We start from the raw sequence: 21,282 nt of genomic DNA, 5'->3' as shown, positions 1-21,282 counted from the left end.
CCAGCATGTGTTGGGAGATCACGTTGCAGGATTTGAAAATTTGCCAGGTTGCTAGCAAATCTGTACTTTAAACAGCGAAAATGATGCTGTACAGAACCAGTTACGTTCAAAGTACAGGAATATGAAGTCTGTCATATCTTCCACTTTTAGTTATAATACATCAGTATCTTTCATACTCTTTAGATATATATCCTCTTGTATTAGTATGTGTACTTCTGGAATTCATTACAAGTCAAAACTCCCAACGTTGTTCACTTGTGACATGTTTATTCTACATTCTGCTCAAACGAAATTCATGATATGATGCTACTAAGTTTGTCCGGTTTATCCAATTTCAGCTGCTGTGCATGTCCATCATTGCAGAACGATTTCATCAAAATATAACGGGAAAAACAGCTAAGCCCAAAGGCAGAACAATGAGTAACTTGACATGAGTTCAGCTAAATATCTGCCATCAAAACCCACAAACCCGCATGTGTCAGTCTAAAAAAGCCCAGATTCCACTGTGCTCTGCAGGAGAACGAGGTCATCGCACGTGAAGACACTGAAAACATCACTGCAGCTTATATCCTAAATTCCTAAGTGTTTGGTACACAAAAATGATTGGGGTGTTCTTGCATGTTATGTCTGATGTTTTAAGCAAGATTCTGAACTAATTAACAGCTAAATGCTTAGCAGAAGTGGCTTTTGTAACATTTTTTATCCTCTTGTCTTCACAGGCAATGAGTGATGCTACAAAAATGTCTAATACTAATAGGTTAAAAGCATCTAACTGCAATAATAATCTAATATTTAAACAGGTCTTATATAATTAGTTTCAGTTCTCATTCCAAATACTACTGTGGCAGACAATAGGTTAAGAAAGGAATAAAACACAATGGGGTACAATGAGGAAAATACAACAACTGGGTGATGTGATGCCATTACCTCCTCAGAATTTTCCTATAGCAGCATATTCCAGATTGTGTTATTCCTGTTATAGGAAAACTCTGAGATGGTAATGGCATTACATGCACCCTATCGTTGATTATTTTCCTCATTGTGCCTCATTGTGTTTTATTCCTTGCTTAATTGATTCTATGACACAGTAGAGTTTGGACTGAGAACTGACAGTTATATATATAGATATATAGATAGATGTGTGTGTGTGTGTGTGTGTGTGTGTGTGTGTGTGTGTGTGTGTATGTATATTTATATATGTATATGTGTGTGTGTGTGTATGTATATTTATGTGTGTGTGTGTGTGTGTGTGTATATGTGTGTATATATATGTGTATGTGTATATATATATAATATATATATATATATATATATATATATATATATATAAAAAATATGTGTGTGTGTTTGTGTGTACATTTGTGGGCATGTGCTGCTCTACCCCATGTGGAAAGTCCTTTTGTTTTTTCCACTGCAAGCACTTCTGCTCCACTGACATTAAAGTACCAAGGTGTGCCACTTGTTTCGCATAACAGAAGTGTTGTATTCCTTGTCGAGACGCCGTAGTGAGTCATTCAGGTACATCAGTGAAACCTTTTCATCCTAATTAGCGAAAAATGGGACGTTGTAGGTTGTCAACCTGAAGTTAAATGTTTACCGTGTCACTTAATGTATGGTGTTTGTAGACATTTTCGACACTCAAACTAATGACAGAGAACGAATGCTATGTCCGTTATTTACTAAGTTCAAGAACTAGGATTTGTTCCTAATGTACTAATGTTGGGTCAAAAAAGTCAGTGAGTCCATATATCCCTTGCTGAGGTTTAAATCCGCATCTTTGGATGTAGTAGCTCATGTTCCGCTCTGCAGGGATATTCATGTTTAAATGGGCTGATGCTGATAATCAATTTTTGCATGTCTATATTTGCTGCTGGCAATAACGATACTGATGTTTTGGGTTTGTTACAATTAAGCATATCTGTGGTCAGTTCTGGGATTCTGTGTGGAGCCCGCAAGTGCGGCTGCTCATCTGGAACATATTACGATTAATGCGTCATACTGCCAAGAAATATGAGTCTTAATACTGAACTGATACTAATATTTTGATTCTAAGCTTTTATTCACATATATGATTATAAAGATTTTCTGTTCTATAATATCACAATCTGATTACAGCACATACGTAACCACATATAAGATACAAACTGTTAGCATGAGGATTTGTAAGATATACTGAAAAATACCATAATGATTAACAAAGGTCTCATTGTTTATGTTTCTCAGGACCCATGAGAAAGGCTTCTGTCAGCCGTACCGAGGCATCGCATGTGCAAGATTTATCGGGAACAGGAGCATCTATGTAGAGTCTCTACAGATGCAAGGAGAAAGTGAGAACCGCATCACGGGTAAGTGATGACAATCATTTTCAGAACTGAACGTTTTATTTTCACATCATTTCTTGTTGCATTCACCAGCTGGAAGTCGTTGTGCTCTTCTTGTCTCACATCACGTTCAAAGCAGTTTGTAATTTAGGTCCTTTTAGGTGACTCACAGAAACATTGTCAGTTCTAGGCAAGCCATTTTGTCTGATGTTTTAGATAAACATCCTAGTTGTTTCTTCCCTCAGGAACTGCTGCCATGCTAACCTTGCACTTTACACTGTGTGTTGTTCCCATACCCAGCATGTCTAACCTTAGGGCACACTCAAGTTTTTATATACGGTATTTGTTTAAAAGTATGTAGTGCATCAAATATGTCAAAAAAAAAAGCAGCAAACATTGAGAAGGATCGTGTGTAGTAACTTCACAGCGTTTCTGAACAGATTAAACAGATTAAAATGCATTTTTCATTCCTTTAAGAAACCAATGCCAGGTTTAGTTAAAAATCAGTTATTGTAAAGGGACCAGAAGGACAGTAAATGAAAACTGAGAGTTTAATTCTGCAACCAAGTACTGATATTAAATAAATCCTTTGCAATAAGAGAAATGTAGGCTCTCCTAATGTTCCTTAGCCCAGCATGAATCGGCTTCTTCTCTCTCTCTCTCTCTCTCTCTCTCTCTCTCTCTCTCTCTCTCTCTCTCTGGAAAGCTCTGTCATGTAATTTCATTGCTTAAATTTACATGTAATCTCTCTGAAGATTCTGTGGTTTTATCTAATAGGAAAATAACCCTAAAAAAAAAAAAAAAAAGGCATACAAAACAATTTTCCTGTGTTACTGTACTCTGCTTCAGACCCTGAATATCTTGGGGGAAAATAGATCAGATGATTTCGCTTGAGTAAAATTTTTTGAGAGTCCTAGAAACATCTGGAACATATTATGTTTATTAATTATAAGCCAAAACCTAATAATAAATTTATATTTATCTGTTAAAAGAAGACATTGTAGTTTCTCCATATTATGAAGTATTGCAATCTTTGTTTACCTATAAACAATGTAGTCCTGCCAGCTAACCCTATTTTTTAGTATGCTTATTTAAAGAACCTAATTGATATGATCAGAAAATATGTAAATTTTGTGATTTTGTTTTTGCAAATCAGGGTTATGACAAGTTTCAGTATGAGTTTCTGTGAGACTGTGAATTAAAGCAGTCACATGCTGGGATAGTGGTGTGAAATGACTGGCTGCTATAAACTCTTATAGAGCTCTCAAGTGTTTTGTAACTGTTAAACCTGACCTCTCATTTAACACCCAATACCGTCCATTACTTAAATATGCAGTAACATATGTACCTGCACCTTTGCCTCACCTCTCTCCTCCCTTTTTCTCATGCCTAGCTGCATTTACCATGATTGGCACCTCCACCCAGCTGTCAGATCAGTGTTCGCAGTTTGCCATTCCCTCATTTTGCCACTACGTCTTCCCTCTGTGCGAAGAAGGCACGAGGGGCCCTAGGAGGCGCCAGCTCTGCAGAGACGAGTGTGAGGCAATTGAGAATGACCTGTGCCGTGCTGAGTACACCATCGCCCGCTCCCACCCACTCATCCTCATGCAACTGGAGCTGCCCAAATGCAAGCTGCTCCCTCACCCGGGCTCACCAGATGCTGCCAGCTGCATGCGCATTGGCGTGCCCACCAACCGTCTGGAGACATGTAGGTGGACCCGCCGTAATTCACTGGTGCTATCTTGAAGCCTGTTGTTGACAAGCTCTTTGTATTGCATTCCATAATTAAATGCCTGTGCAATGAAGCAAAGATTTTCAAAGCAGTCTTAGGACATTTTGAGCCAGTTTGCATTTTTGTTCTGTTTCACATTTCAGTAAACCTAAGACAAGCATAACTCAAGTTACCTGGATTACTTGTGTTGAGTGTAGAAGCTTAAGAAATAATGCCCAGTAATTTCTACCAGTAAAGCTCTGCAATTAGGCATATTATTAAGAATATAGTATGACATACTGCATTGTTTGAGGTTGGCTAAACCCTTATTGTTTGACAAACGTGACATGTCATAAGCAAGTTGAATGTCTAATGTAATAAGTGTGATAATTAATTTGTTGGAAGAATGAATCAAGAGGGCCCTCTAGTGGTCTTTGAGGTGGAGTTTCTTGGGTTTTTTTGGTGTGTTTTTTTTGTTTGTTTGTTTTGTTTAGATTATTTGAATGTTAATTTTTGTCAATTTCTGCTCCCTAATTTTAAATCCTTGTGAAAGATTCTCCCTCAGATCACAGCTGTTACAATGACAGTGGTGCCAATTACAGAGGTGTTGTCAGTAAAACAAAATCTGGCCAGCAGTGTCAGCCCTGGACTAATCAGTATCCCCACAGCCATCATTTGACACCTAAAGATTACCCAGAGCTCAGAGGGGGACACAACTTCTGTAGGAACCCTGGAGGACAAATGGAGGCTCCATGGTGTTTCACTCTTGACCCCCATGTGAGGGTTGAATTCTGTGATGTTCGCCCATGCAGTAAGTAGAACCTCCCATCATGATTAATAAAGAATAAAACAGTAATGTATCTACATATTAAAGACTTCTGTGCAGCTACTTGACCATTACTCAGTGTTATTTTGTGTTAATTGTTTTCAACTCCAGAGCCCCCTGAAAACATGAAGAAGGAGATATTGTACATCCTCATCCCCAGTATCGCTATCCCATTGGTCATTGCCTGCTTGTTCTTCCTGGTGTGTATGTGCCGTAACAAGCAGAAGGAGTCAGTCGACACCCCCCCTCGTCGGCAACTTACTGCCTCTCCCAGTCAGGACATGGAGATGCCACTCCTCAATCAGCACAAGCAGGTATTACTCTCACCAGTCCAGTAGCTACACCCTTAAGCTAGGCGTGCTTTTGTTATTCTAACACTGAACATACTCTAAATTGGGTCAACATAATATGATTAGACATGATATTCAAGAGGTTGGTTATTTTAGACATCGGTTAGAGCTTGTTTTCTGGTTATGAATGCAACATAATAGATAATCAGTCATATTCTGTAATGGCCTTAACAAGCAACTCATTGTCATTCAGTAGTATTCTCCACCCATAACGTGATTCAGGACTACACTAGGTCAACCACTGTGTTGGTAACATGAAGAGCACTTCATTTCGTTTTATTATACAAAAGCTGTATACTTTAATAATATGTAAATCTGTATGATCTTTTCCTATCAGGCAAAACTCAGAGAAATCAACCTATCAGCTGTACGCTTCATGGAGGAGCTTGGAGAGGACCGCTTTGGGAAGGTCTACAAAGGTCACCTCTATGGCACAGCACCAGGAGAGCAGACCCAGGTGGTGGCCATTAAGACCGTCAAAGACAAGGATGAGGGAACACTGCAAGAAGAGTTCCGTCATGAGGCTACACTCCGGTCCAGACTCCAGCACCCAAACATTGTGTGCCTCCTGGGTTTGGTGACCAAAGAGCAGCCCATGAGCATGGTTTTCAGTTACTCAGGCCATGGTGACCTCCATGAGTTCCTGGTTATGCGCTCACCCCACTCGGACGTAGGCAGCTCTGATGATGACAAAACAGTCAAGTCAGCTCTTGAGCAGGCTGACTTCCTGCACATTGTCACTCAAGTGGCAGCTGGGATGGAGTACTTGTCCAGTCATCATGTTGTCCACAAAGATCTGGCTGCTCGAAACATTCTGGTCTGCGACAAACTCAACGTAAAGATTCTGGACCTTGGGCTGTTCCGTGAGGTCTACTCTGCTGACTACTACAAGCTGATGGGCAACAGTCCCTTCCCTATTCGCTGGATGTCCCCAGAAGCCATAATGTATGGCAAGTTCTCCACTGACTCTGATATCTGGTCCTATGGTGTGGTGTTGTGGGAGATTTTCAGCTATGGCCTGCAGCCCTACTGTGGCTACTCCAACCAAGATGTGATTGAGATGGTACGTAACAGACAAGTCCTCTCTTGCCCTGATGACTGCCCTTCCTGGATCTATACTCTCATGCTGGAGTGCTGGAATGAATTCCCGGCACGCCGGCCACGCTTCAAGGACATCCATGCACGCTTGCGCACATGGGAAAGCTTGTCCAACTACAACAGCTCAGCACAGACCTCTGGGGCGAGCAACACCACCCAGACCAGCTCTCTGAGCACAAGCCCTGTCAGCAATATCAGTGCTGCCCGCTATGTCACCCCAAAGAAGACCTCTCCTTTCCCACAGCCCCAGTTTATGCCTATGAAGGGCCAGATGAGGCCTATGGTACCGCCCCAGCTTTACATCCCTGTCAACGGTTACCAGCCTGTGCCCGCATATCCATACCTCCAGAACTTCTACCCCATGCAGATCCCTATGCAGATGCCCTCACAGCAGATGCACCCGCAGATGGTACCTAAGGCAGGCTCGCACCACAGTGGCAGTGGCTCCACCAGTACAGGTTATGTCACCACAGCACCATCCAATGCATCCGGCACCGAGAAGACCGGCCTGCTGAGTGAGGATGCTAAGGCAGCTGAGGACAACATGGCTGATGGAGCTTCCCAGAATGGTCTGCATAACGATGACACATCTGTCCCTGAAACAGAGCTTCTAGGGGACAATGACAGCCCACAGATTGATGACAATGAGATGCATTCAGAGGCATAGGCAGCTTTTTGGGACCCAATGACAGCCGAGAGCTGTTCTCTGAAGTGTGACTTTGTAGCTTCTGCCAGCTTAACCACACAGTGAAGGGAAATCATTGATTGAGACAAAAACTGAATGTTATTTATGGGTTACGTGGCAGTCACTAAAACAACTTTTCTACTTTAGGAGGCTATACCTCTAGGTCTGGTGACGGCTGTACCCTTATGCTGCTTTTCAGCTGCAATGAAGAATCTAATTTCTCACCTTTTGACAGTAGGTGGGTTGTTGATGTGACACACTGACAGTGTTCTTTTTTTCTTAATCAAATTTGTTGCAAAGCCATTCAGAAGAATTTGAGTTCTTACTGTTGCTGTGCAACATGGACCATTGTATCTTTTTTATGTGGATTATTGTAGTTGCCATCAATTCATTTGATTAACTTTTTTCCCCCCACTTAAAACAGTTATATAGGAATTGTTAGGCAATCTGAGTGCCTTATGATTATCTCATTCTCAGAAATAATGAGAATGAGATTTGCTGTGTTTACTACATTGAAGCTTACATTTTTTTTATGTCTCACTGAAACTGAATGTGGCCAAAGGGTTAATATAATGGTGCACCTATTTTAACTGACCGACTCAAAACTATGCAACGTTCAGTGCTAAACTGCCTTACATATTATCAGGACTTTTAGAAAAAGTGAGGTGGCCCCTAAACGTTTGTGTGACTTTTTTTTTAATACTTGTTTTTAAGGTTGAAACTCTGTTGTAAAGATTTGTAATTTATAGCATTGATTCTCTTAAAGAAATTGATTTTTAATTTTTCTGTCTCTCTTTCAGATAATTTTGTTTAGCCAGTGATATTACTTAAATTTAGTTTAAAACCAAATATTTGCTTTTTTTGTTTTGTTTTGTTTTTAACCAAACTGTTATAACAGAACTTAACCATATATTGTGTATGTGCAGGAAGAGGGAGTGTCAAATAAAGTGATAGGTGAAATATTGTATGTTGGGTTGTTTTAATTTTTTTTTTATTTTTTATTTTTTTAAATCTCTACAATAGTAAAACATTTTTAATATAACTAAAATGCAAATGACCTTTAATTGACTGAACATTTAATGAATTTCTTATGAACTACCCCCTCAACTACCATAGATGTCTGGAATTATCGAGTCTAAATGACTGGAATAATACGCCGTTAACACGTGTTTTAATCATAATTAATATGTATAACTGCTATGCACGAGAATTAATTAGATGCATGGTGAGAACATGGAAATGACTTCAGGAGTGCCACTGGGGAAAAGGCTTGAGATTTACATAAACTGTCTGATATGTCTATAACTGCCAGAAATGGCCCTGTTCATACTCGGATAAATGCACAGTGATTGTCGTTCCAATTATAAACTAGGAGAAAAGGAGCTAATGATCTTTGAAGGTAAACGTCAAGCCTGCACAGTGGACGTTTTTGTACTTTGCTGTTAAAAAAAAAAAAAGAGGTGTGGCCTACCTACATTTATCCCATCACCCTGTCCTATAGGCTTATTTTTTTTTTCCTTCGGAACATTGCCAAGATTGGTTTAAAATGTGCATCTTCACATCTGTGCATCAGATGAAGTGATCAGGTGCACGTGCTCCGTTTCTGCCACGATGTCATCCAGCGCTTGTTGTTCTGCGCGAGATGCAAACACTTACGAGGGGCACTGGAACTGCGAGCACGGATTTAAATGCGATTTAACCGTAAAGGCGAATGTCCCAACGCGTCGGAAAAGAGAGTTTACGCCAGACGAGCTGAAAGACGACAACTACTGGATGAAGCGCAGTCGAAACAACGAGGCGGCTAAGAGGTCGCGCGAGCGCCGGCGCATGGAAGAGCGGCTCCTGGAAGAGCGCGCGCTCCAACTCCTTCGAGAAAATGAGAAACTCAAAGCGGCGCTTTCAGCCATTAATTATCACGGTGTTGGCAAAGAAACTTCCCTTGATACATTCATGGACTATTCCCCTGTCCGAGAGCTGACACGGGACTCTTACCAGCGCTCTCTGGTGGACTTTCCGGGAGCAAACCGTATACCTCATTACGCTCTCTCTAGTCGGTGCGACTTCAGTTCTTACGACTCGGTGCCTCTCCCGAGAATGCAAAGCTTCTCTGCTGCTTCATTCCCTGCCGTGGATAATACTCACCAGAGAAACAAATACCTGGGAATCCACGCGCCCAGTGATGGAAACGTTCCGTCAAGCGCGTACAGCACCGTCCCATATGCAATTACTCAGAGAAAATGGGGTCAAGGCCATGCGCATCCTACCATGAACGTATACCCAATCTCTGCACCTTTCTCTCTAAATGAAATGGTGCCTGGTTACCAATGTCCTGCAGGAACCACACCTAGATGCGCCGCTCATACACGCATGAATGAACCATACGTGGAGCAACGTTCATTCGTGACTGAGCCCAAAGATATTTGCAAAGAAAAGGAAATCGTCAAAGAGGCAGAGCGCGTCTCGACTTCGCCACTTTTGCCGCACAAACTGCGCTACAAAGTTAATAAAGCGCGGCGCGGTGGAGAGCGCGCGCTCTCCTCACCCGGGATTTCTCATTATATCCAGGAATAAATATGTAGATCACATGTGCTACACGATCTGCATCAGACATTATCATCTAGCCTACAGGTTTCTCATTAGTAAAGATGCTGTGTAGAGAAAGCTTAGGCATATGACGTAACCCACATTTTGGTATGTACTGATTTATTTAGCCTGCAAATAAAGATTTTGACATGACTACAGCCTCTGCCTTGTTTCTCTCTTCGTCTTCTGATAAGGTACACGTGATCCCAAATGGCTGCACGCTAGACATAAAGTGCACAGCAACCCATTAAAGCCACTTTAACTGCAAACAAAAAATACACAGGCCCACTAATCACAGACATGTTTTATGGGATAAATATAGAAATATTCAAATGTGCAACAATATTCCATTTATTGGAGCCATAGACTTTTTTTTTTAGTTATTCCTGAATTTTCCAATGACAGAACATATTAGGACATTACTTGACATTAGACATTGTTTATAGGCCTGTTGATTGGAGTGATTACGGTTTGGACATATAGGTTGGGCAATAGAAGCCCTCAAAGAATTTGTAATGTTTTTAATGGTTATAATGGAATTTATATTGGTTTTAATGGAAACTGTAATGGTCCCTGTGAGTCTCTACTGGTAATTTGTTGCCTTCTATTGGTGGCAGGTTATGTTTAGTGGATACCATTAAGGACCAATAATGGTAATGGTTTTAATGCTTAGCTGATGGTTGGTCAACTAAGTAGTATTTGTAGTGGAAACCATTCGAATTTCTGTGATGGTTTCTATTGTTTTTGTTTTCAGCAAGGAGGCTATAACTGTGTAGTAATATAACAATTCCTGTATTACATATTTACGCAATCTGCGATCGATTAATGACCGACGCTTAATAGTGCCTACTCGGTATGGACCAACGTCCCTTTCCAGAACCTTCACACTAACTGTCCCTCAGTGGTGGAATGAACTTGAACCTCAATCCGGACCACAGAATCTGTCACTATCTTCAAAAAACAGCTAAAGTCCCAACTCTTTCGTGAGCACCTAACTAACCCCTAAAATGCCAACCCAACATTATCATTTGAATTAATTAAATAAATAAATAAAAAAGACTGGCTCTTACACCTCTACACTGCGCACTTTGCTTTTCTAGAACTCAATTATAAATCTTGTATGGTATCACTACTTGTATTGTTCTCCGCTTGATATATCGCTTTGCTTGTATTTCCTTATTTGTAAGTCGCTTTGAATAAAACGTCTGCTAAATGAATAAATGTAAATGTAAACATAACTGTGTTGCATCGGTTGCGTTCTGTCCCTGCGCATGCGCAGTGAGCGTGCGGCGTGACCTACTGACCTGCACACACTCCTTCTCAGAGTTTTATTTAATGCTAAGGTCAGCAGCTCTCTGCTTTATTTTCGTCAAACGCGTTTGTGTAATATAGGCTATATGCGCTTACATCACATCACAAGGCCGCTAAATCACTAGCCTGAGAGAGTGTATAAACGATAAGATATTAAAACGACGCATGCTCTCTGACCTAATTAGGTTTTAATAGAGTATTTTTTTTACTACTATTTACATTTGTCTCTAGTTTAACTGACTCCCTCTCTATAGCATAATGGCTAACATGGCTCAGTATTAAGTGACTTTCAAAGACTACTGAGGCAATTATAATTTACTCCGCGGGACATTTTATAGCGGCTTGCTTTTGTTTTGTTTCTAAACAGCAGGAAGCTCACGGCACAAGACTGAGAATAAAAAGTGATCATGTGCGTTGTGTTTCTTGGACACTAGACGGCGCCATTGCTATTTCTGTAAGAACTGAAATAACAGAATGGGGTTGAAGTGACAAGTAGTCTGTCATTTTTAAATAAATTAAAATTAAACATTTCAGAATGTATGATTATAGTAGCCTATGCCTACCTAGTGTTTAAAAATGTCTTCAAGACGTTGATATTTGTGGTTGTACCATGCAGGAGTGATAGTTTGACTTCTGAGTTGTATAATTACAAAAGAAGCCACGTGACCATGATGTAATCTCACAGATCACCTTTTTGGTAGCTAATTGTTACATTGCATGAGCACATGTTGACATTTTTTCTTCACTTTGAAAAAATTGACCTGGTTTACACTGAACGTATGTGTGTGTGTGTGTGTGTGTGTGTGTGTGTGTGTGTGTGTGTAAATGTGTAGCCTACTTTTTGATCTGCATGTTATTCAGTGTTGTTTTTTTTAGCTGCAACACTTCATCTGGTCACTTATTCTCGCCGCATTGCTATCCCAACATAAAGTAGAGCCCCAAGTAGAGCTCAGCTCAATTCATTTGCATTAGATTCCCGATATATCCACGAGAAAAGCGAGGCATTGGTTCAAATCGGAAAATGCCGCGTTGTTATTGGATGAGAGGCCTGTCAGTCACAGCACGCTGCCAATACATTTCTTCAGTGACCTACTAACACAGATCCATGAGGCAGCAGTCAGTTCAGGAGGAAAACGCAAAGGAGGAACAGGGAAACATTACCTCACCGTTAACGGAATTTTAGGGCTGCTTATGAAACACATTATTTTTGAGCATTAAATGCTTTTTTTTAATTCCTCTACGGACTACAAAAAATAGCTTGTGCTAATTAAAGGTAGGGGAATTTTTTCACGTATGTTTCACCCTGAGTCATGTGGGCAGTTTGGATTGTTCAGGGCTAGTCTGTTACATAGTAACTGTTATGCTTTATACTTTGTCACTTTCTAAAAAAAATTGTGTCTGGTTTCGTATTATAGAGAATATTTGCTTGGTGTTGATACATAACCTGTGAATGCATCCCATTTACATACAAACTTGTATCCTGTGATAACTCTGCATGGGATTTGGTTAATATTCCGCGTTCTGTATCCAAACCCGTGTTGATTTGTAACCATTCTAAGTATTTACACCGCACACTTCACCTACTGACTCCTTAAGCATTTGAACCATGTAGGTTGGAAATGTGACCACAGCCGTATGAATGGCATAGTGACCCATGCGGGTGGGTGTACACACCTCTGCTGATCGGTCCATATTTATTACACTATTTGTTTTTGCTGCTCCACTTCCGAATGTTTATTAGGCTTCAAGGTACTTCCTTGTAGGTGTAACGTTAATAGATTACGTACGAATATGTAACACTTTGTTTGGTGGTGTTTTGTTTAAAAACAAACAAACAAACAAAAACAGGGTCAGGATCTAAAAGCGTTGGAAGCGCATTTCCACGTAGCCATAATGCAGCCTATATATATATATATATATATATATATATATATATATATATATATATATATATATATATATATATACACTATCTATTTATATCCCATCTATTTAAAGCGAATCGGGTGTTATTACACTTATGACACGTAAGCTAATGCATGCATAAGCTTTATATGGCGACTAGTGACAAATTATAATCCATAGAAATGAAGGATAAAGGAATCTGGGTAGTGAATGAATACTACGTGTTATGAAAATAGTCCTCACTTTCTAAAAAAAAAATGCATTTCAGGACTTGCATAAAAAACAACAACCAGCTTTTATGGTTGCAGCTGGTTAATATATAACACCACAGAACGTCCCGTCGGTTACCAAACTCTGAAACGGGCGGCGTGTCGACTGGGATTATGAAGCGTTTTGTCGGAGCGGCCTGTCAAAAAGCATCAGTGTGCTGCATTGTTTAAACACTCGTGCTCGGTTTGCGTTTAATCACTCTTTCCAGTTCAACGTGTGTCCTGCGATTTGAATAATGGAGCCACACGAGCGTCAATAATCAGTCCGATCGTGAGGTGAACGAGAAATCAGACTGGATTACAAAAAAAGAAAAAAAAAACCGCACACCTGAAATGTAAACCGCGCTCGCGCTCACGTCTAGCCCAAACAAGATGATTAAACTGAGACAAAGCTGCGTCTCTATTACACCGCTGTTTAATCTTCCTGTTGCACGGTTCGAGCGATCACCGATTGTTTGCATTGTCTCGGTTCTGTTCAGCCACGTGTGACGATGGTGACCATGATGATGATGATGATGATGATGGCTGCTCTGCACGCATTCCTTTGTTCTGCGCTCTGATCGCGCGAGGCGCACAGACCCGAACCTGAAACATTCAAAACATTTGCCACATAAGCTTAAGTTGGCTTGTGGGGGTTTGCGTGCGCGCGCGTGTGTGTGTTTGTGTGTGTGATTTTTTGGGGGGGCTACATTTTGGAAGACACCGTATCAGCCCGTTGCAGGTATGGACACTTCTGAAGCTGTCGCCCCGGTCTGAAACCTTTAGTCAAAGCGCTTGGGTTTGAACGACACGTGAAGGTCATTGCCATGACAAACCCTCATATGTAGCCGATATGTGTCTAAACCGTTCATCACCATTCTGTAGTGTGTTGCACATGCGGATATAAGCTATTTTAATCCTTATTCTGGTGGTTAGATAATGCTTAATGTGTCAAGAAAAATAGAGTGCCGATTCAATGTTACTCTTTTGCGTAACCGACCTCCAGGGGTGACGTCATGCGAGTGCTTTAGTGGCGCTCGCGCTGCGCCCTTGCATAATTTGAAGAGGGGCTCACCAAAATATTTTCGTTAAAAAAACACACCCACACACACAAAAGCGAACACTTAAGTATTGTTTATTTATTATATAAATTTAAGCAGGGTTACCCCAGTAAATTATTTTGGTGTCAAATCAGGTGAGCTGCTGTTGTTCTAGTAGTCAGGCTATATGATCCCTATCAAAGTGCCAGATATAAAAGTGTTGATCACATTTTATAACATGTGCATGTAGTCAACAATGTAAACAATATGGACAAATAAATAATAAATAAATAAAATATGTAAAAGATAATTACATAAAACCAAAAAAACAGATCACAAGTTTTACCTGCTTCTTGTTGTTGTTGTATGAGGTATTTAATATTTGCATTATATAACAAAGCACCTTGATGTCACCTCTTCCATTTAGGCTATGTTATTTATGCTTTATTTATTTATTGATTCATGTGTAATTTTTTTTTTTTTACTGACCACTTTGAGAAAGATACAGAAAAAAATCTTCTTGCACTGTTTTACCCCTGCCATGAGAATGTGTGAAGAAATTTATCTGGCACATACAAATCCTTCCAAAGCATATGGTTACATTTCTCCCATCCACCCACTAACACTTCTGAGAAAGTGTATACATTTATTCTAGGGATGAATTTCCAACAAACTGTCAAGATGTAATTGAGTTATGGTGTGCAAAAGGAGACCAATCCACAGAGTAGTCATCAGGAATAGGTCGCTGTGTTATCATGAGTAGTGGGGTGTCAGCATCTCAGCAAAATTTGCATAAAGTAACATTATCAGCTGACAAATTTGCTGAATGTCAATGAGCCAGCGGCAGGAGTAAGCCTGTCTCATACTCCGGGATGTCACGCCTCAGAAACACTGAGGAATTCAAAGTCAGAGAGCACAATGTGCTGCTGTCCCAAGCATACTGCTGGCCTTAGCCTCTGAACCTGGCTCACAAATACTCATTCATAACACATTGAACATGAACTTTTAAATAAGCATATATAAATTGTTATTGTTGTTTGTAATGGTTATTTTATTTGGAGTGTTAATTTGTGCATTACTTGCTGATTAAAATTGTAGTTCTTCTAATTCTTCTAAAACCTAAGTGTCAGAGAAGAATATGACTAAGATGTTTCTCAGCAATTTATTTATATTAAAATAATAGAGTATAATCCATTCATTTAGTTATTACCAATTACTTTTAATAAAGCTTTATGAAAGCTGTTAACTTTGTTATGGGTGGAATTATGTTGCAGTCAGAGACAAATAGAGTCATAAACCACTGTAGGGTGTTTGAGTGTCTCATTGTACCTGATAAACACTGCCTGTAATAAGTCCCTAATTTAGAATGACTTATGATAGATGACTCATACTTTTCTTATGGGAACCAGAGATTCATGTTTGGAATATCTGATGTCAGCCTTTATCAAAGTCAAACCAGTTTTGCATAACATATTATTATTTTATAAGTCATTTCTAAGAATGTTTTCTTTGTGTCTTTTCAACAGGTCTACCAGGAATCATTATCTGGCACCCATGCTATGTCTAGCGCTTAGTTTATGATGCTGATTTGTCTCCTCAACACAAGTGAGCACTAATGAGCTTATGCAATCTGGATCACTCCATTGTGTAATATGCAGGCCATTAAGAAAGAGCCGTCCTACAGTGGAGATGATGACCTGGTCTTAGCCATGGCCCTGCAAGGCACAGACAGAGACTTAATCAATCAGAAACTGTCCAACATGCCCTTCAAGGCCAAACAAAACATGTGCCGCAGAAAGCGGGAATTTATCCCTGATGAGAAGAAGGACAATTTGTACTGGGAGCGGAGACGCAAGAACAACGAGGCGGCAAAGCGCTCACGGGAGAAGCGGCGGATCAATGATATGGTGCTAGAGAACAAGCTGATGGTGTTGGGTGAGGAGAATGCTTCACTCAAAGCTGAGCTTCTGTCCCTCAAGCTGAAGTTTGGCCTGTTGAGCTCGGCTGCCTATGCTCAGGAGGTGCAGAAGATCTCCACCTCTACTAAAGCCTTGTACCAGGAATTTGTGCCCCCTAATGGTGTCAAAGGCTCTTACCCCAGAGAGGTTGAGCCATCATGCCTGAGCAGTAGCTGCATATCAGTGATCAAGCACTCACCTCACAGCACCTTATCAGACGGATCTGACTCAAGCACTATGAACACATGCAGGACGCCGGAAATCATCAAGCAAGAGCCATTAGAGAATGGCAACTACTCCAGAGACCGAGCCAGTCCATATGAACTGTACAGACATTACCTGAATAGTCCTTTCCCTGCAGGCTACTCTCAGCCAAATCCATTCCTGCCGCTCACCAGGTCATCAAGTAACTCGCCACGGACCTCTGATGGTGATGATGGGACCGTGAGCAAGTCGTCAGATGGGGAAGATGAACAGCAAGTCCCCAAAGGTCTGGCACCGTCCACTGCTGACCAAAAAAGCGTGATAGTCTCTGCTGTAAAAGTGCCAGAAGCAATAGCTTCAGCCCTACCCCACAAGCTGCGCATCAAAGCACGGGCCATCCAGATCAAAGTAGAGGCTATCGATCCTGACTACGACTCATCTGGGAAGTTCTCTTCTCCCATCGACATGTCTGCACGGGCATGCTACCAGATGGGTCAGGGATCTACACCTGAATATACCCAGTCATCACTTAGCCCACTCTCCCTGCAGGTGAACAACGTCCAGGACTGGATCCAACAACCTGAGTACTGGAACAAAGACCAAACAGAGGCTATGCCAAATGGCTACAAGAACAGACTTTGCCCTGACTCACCTGGGCCTGTGACTAACAAACTCGTTGTAGACCTTAAGGATGGCTGCTATGCCATCTCAGAGTCTGAGAACTTGTACTTGAAAAAAGGCATCGCCAACCTGTCAGCAGAAGTGGCCTGCCTGAAAAAGTTGATTGCAACACGGCAGGGTTCTGTTATCGAGTCCACCAAAAGCACTACTGAACATGACTTGGTATCTAAAGGATGTTACTCAAACTGAGGCGTCTCTGTTTGCACAGCACCTGTTTTCCACTGTGTCTGCTACTGCACCATTCCACTAAAATGGTGTCTAAACGCTGCAGTTCATCGAGATGAATAGTGGTTTTGTGCACATACTGTTGTAGATTGGCGTGTCCTCCCAGTGACTCCTTCTGGTAGACCAGAAGCCAAAATGTTAGGCTACTACATGCAAAGTTAATGCTGTGTTCTTCAAAATTTGTTGTACATTATCGTATGTTCTTTTTTTTTCTGTTGTTTACAATAAATGTATGTAAGCACTGAAGCACCATTTTGTCTTTTTCACCTACACAGGATGTATTGAAAACCGCATTGTACCATGAATTGTCTAAAGATTTTAAATGAACTGCAGATCTAGACTGTCAGTGCCTCCTTAATACTTTTACTTTTACTGTGCCATTTCTATGGAGGTTCACCATTTTTACCCTGTGTTCTCTTTGAGGAACAATAGGTAGCATTTTTTCATGTTGATAAACTGTCAATAAAATAAATATTTCCAAATGACATTATTGAATGGATTGTAATACTGTACATGAAATGTCTCTGGCAAATATGTAGTTCCTCCCAAGGTCAGGAGGAAGCTTGTTGTTTCCACAGTTGGAAACTGAACGTGTAATTGAACATGTGAGATATATCCTATTTCTATGTTGAAACTAACTCTAGGAGAGTAATAGATATCATCGATATAAAAGACAGATGAAAAAGCAGCTAAGCTCGGCTTATCAGTCCGGTATGTCAAAAAAAAAACAAAAAAAACAGTAGCTGCTCAACAAGCAAATCTTCAGTTATGCTAAACTGTGAAATCAAAATGGCTGTATTTGCATAAATGTCTGTGATCAAGTGATTTGGGAGATTTACAATAAAAAAAAGTTAGGTCATCCTCTATTCAGCCATCATGAATGCATCACCATCATTTTTTATTTAATACAAGCATGATCCATTCTAAAGCATTTGAGCGTCGGTTTAAGACCTAATTTTATCACATTATAATAGTAACATGACATATACAGATGGGTGACAAAATCTACACAAACTGCTTCAGTGCATCTTGGCAGAGATTCTACAAGTCTCTGGAACTGTACTGGAAGGATGATCAGTCTCAGTTGGTGTTTTGATGATGGTGGTGGAAAGGGCTGTCTAACACATCGCTCCAAAATCTCCCACTGGTGTGAGATCTGGTGAGGGTAACGGCCACAGCATATGTATCATATGTTATCATTTCATACTCATCAGACCATTCAGTGAGCTCTCATGTGCTGTGCACAGGGGCGGGGTCATCCTGGAAGAGACCATTCCCATCATTATAGAAATGTTTCATCATAGGATAAAGGGAATCAATCACAATACTTTTGTATTGATTTGCAGTGATAATTCTCTCTAAGGTGACAAATGGAGCCACCCTGTGCCAGCAAAACATTCCCCACAGCTTTACTTCACTATAAAAGTCAAGCCTTCAGGTCTATATTGTTCTCTTGGTGGACGTCATTCCTGCACTGCACAGTTGAGAATATGGTGAAGGGTGATTCATCTAACCATATTGCTTTTTTCTCATTTTACTGACCTCTCAAATGTGCATTTATCCTTGTAATGAGTGGTCTATGCACTGCAACCCTGCTGTTATATTCAGGGGCGCTGCTAGGGTTTCTGAGCCCCCTGGCTAATTGTACTCCGGGCCCCAAGCCCCCACCCCGCAATTATCTTTTCTTATTGCCACGTGTAAAAACAATCATTATCAATAAGCATAACAATTACTGCATATTCAATAAGAGGCTATAAAGAACTAAATTTCAACAGTTTATTAAATTAACTGAAATTATGCATTTATAACTATATACAAATAACAGTACAAGTAATTAACACCATTGTACGCTCTCTCTCATACACAGACACTATAGAAACTCTGTCTGGATGTCTTTATAAGCTGTCGACTTGTACTTTCTTATTCCCCAAGTACCAAGAACAATGAACTTTATTATTTTTATTTATTTATAATAATTTATTTGAGTGAATAATAAGTGTCATACACCAGCAGCTCCAGAAAGAATTGTGGAAATTAACTAAAACAGTGACAGGATCATTGAATCAGTGAGTTGAACTCGAAAATCAAATCGTTTCTATTCAGGAATGAATCATTCAGACTGGTTTTAGCAACAGAATTATCCAATTCACTGAAATGAACCGACTCAAACAAACGATTCACTTACGAATCGGACATCATAACAACACTTCTCTCATAAACTCACTCGGGACAATTAAAGGAGATTTATACGATTACATTGAATTTCGATCGATTTCCCACAGAAAGCTGTCACAAGGCTTCGGAAAAGTTGAATATATACAACACTGAACTAGTTTTACTGTCGCTTGGTGCTTTTCTATTTTATGTAAATTATAACCGCTTCATACGTGACACACATGCACTTGGGAGAGTCTGAGAGCATTCATTATAGCATGTTTCTTAATAGATTATTGTGCAAAAAGGCCATTTAAATACCAAAATCATACTGGACAGTATGGGGTTCTGCTGGGCCCCTTAGAATCGTCCTAATCTACCCATCCCCCCCACGATGCCCTTGGTTATATTACTGTCTGTGTAGTTGGTCCGCTTACGCTGTTTTTCTGTTTTTCCTTACATACTGTTTTCGACCACAATTTCCACCCTATTTACTCACATGTTGCCCATAAATCTAAATGAAGATGTTATTTTACTCACTATTCCTACTGAAACACCAGCTAGTTTTTGGGCCTGAAGCTCCTGCCATTCCAGCCCCAGTAATGAACTCTCTAACATCTTTTCCTTTTGCGATCATGTTCTAAAATCAAGGTCAGCTTACCCTGACCGGCATTTTTCACACATACCACAGAGCATGGTAGAATATTAATTGCCTACTTATATCATGCATTTGCACCGGTTATGTTTCTACACTGATTTATTCAGATTTTCCCTCTAATTTGTTATCACCGTGTATGTATGTGTTCATATCCATCCATTTTCCACATCCACAATCCATTTTCATACTGCTTATCCTACACAGGGTCATGGGGGAGCCTGGAGCCTATCCCGGGAACTCTGGGTGGGAACAAGGTGTCAATCAGGGTGCCAATCCAACGCAGGGCACAATCACACACACATTCACACACTACTGGCAATTTAGCGATGCCAAACAGCCTACAACGCATGTCTTTGGACTAGGGGAGGAAACTGACTTACCTGGAGGAAACCCCTGAAGCACGGGGAGAATATGCAAGCTCCACGTACATAGGGCGGAAAAGGGATTCGAGCCCCCAAACCCAGAGGTGTGAGGCAAATGCATTAAGTCACCATCTTATGTGAGCATATCTTAGATCAAAAATATAACATAACATAGTCTGGGGGCAGTACCCTCAAGGGTACATCTATTACATGGTAATGTGAATGCAGTACACGTTTAAAAATGAGTCCATAATTGGACCTTAAGGACTGCTCTTGTGCCTTCAATTAGCTTTTAGAATAACACTTTAAGTAACACTTTCCAGGTAAAAGATACACACTAAGGTAGAAAAGGCATACCCTTAAGGGTACCCTTACCACCCTAGTGACAAGGAAAGGTACAGTTTAGTACCCTTGTTTCTGAGAGTGTAAAAGATCAAGTTATAACCTTTAACTGAACAGATTAAATAACTTGAGCCAATGTTTTTTTATTGCAAGAAAAGAAAATGGCACTGCATTGAAATACAATAACATAACAAACAAACAGCTCAATCAGTATTCTTCAGAAACTTGCTATTCTTATTGTTATCAATGAGTTTAAGAGATTTTACAATAAGAGAAATCTCCGCAAGAAAGACAGCAAATCTAGGCAAAAACTTGAGAAATTTGTTTTTGTGAATAAAAAATTTACAATGCAACACAAAGAAAGGAGCAACAAGATAAATAGTGTGCTCACTGCCAGAAAAATAAAGAAATATATCTTTCAACAAAAAAATTTAATCATATTTTATAAAAGAAGATAAATAACAACTTAAGTCCTCCCAAACAGATTTAACCTGATTGCAGTGGTAGAATAAATGAACCAAAGTTTCTTCCTCAACTTTGCAGAAACACACAGAATTTAAGAGAGATCAACAAAAGAAGCAGTTTGGGAGTTGGTTGGACAGACATTATGGAGAATCTTA

At 40.2% G+C, this 21,282-nt stretch overlaps 2 protein-coding genes across 3 annotated transcripts in view; both read left to right on the top strand.

Annotated features, from left to right (window-relative positions):
• Positions 1 to 7,897, top strand: part of ror2 (receptor tyrosine kinase-like orphan receptor 2) — a 78,092-nt gene extending 70,195 nt beyond the window's left edge. Inside the window, exons 5-9 of one of the 2 annotated variants that reach the window (XM_053646272.1) lie at positions 2,224 to 2,345; positions 3,715 to 4,029; positions 4,598 to 4,843; positions 4,970 to 5,172; positions 5,546 to 7,897. In XM_053646272.1, the coding sequence (XP_053502247.1) occupies positions 2,224 to 2,345; positions 3,715 to 4,029; positions 4,598 to 4,843; positions 4,970 to 5,172; positions 5,546 to 6,973 (2,314 nt within the window). In that variant the 3' untranslated portion in view covers positions 6,974 to 7,897. Of the gene's footprint in view, positions 1 to 2,223; positions 2,346 to 3,714; positions 4,030 to 4,585; positions 4,844 to 4,969; positions 5,173 to 5,545 lie in introns of both variants that reach the window. The other variant, XM_053646271.1, reaches the window with a different exon arrangement.
• Positions 7,898 to 11,723: 3,826 nt separating this feature from the next.
• On the top strand, positions 11,724 to 17,387 carry nfil3 (nuclear factor, interleukin 3 regulated). Its single transcript, XM_053644855.1, has 2 exons — positions 11,724 to 12,158; positions 15,605 to 17,387. Exon 2 carries the CDS (start codon positions 15,731 to 15,733, stop codon positions 17,108 to 17,110), a length of 1,380 nt encoding a protein of 459 aa, XP_053500830.1. The 5' UTR covers positions 11,724 to 12,158; positions 15,605 to 15,730; the 3' UTR covers positions 17,111 to 17,387.
• Positions 17,388 to 21,282: the final 3,895 nt, after the last annotated feature.

Source organism: Ictalurus furcatus, chromosome 16 (genome assembly GCF_023375685.1).
Source record: "Ictalurus furcatus strain D&B chromosome 16, Billie_1.0, whole genome shotgun sequence".
NCBI classification, from domain to species: Eukaryota; Metazoa; Chordata; class Actinopteri; order Siluriformes; family Ictaluridae; genus Ictalurus; species Ictalurus furcatus.
The sequence above is the reverse complement of the archived record's forward strand: the minus strand, read 5'-3'. Positions and strand labels throughout refer to the sequence as shown.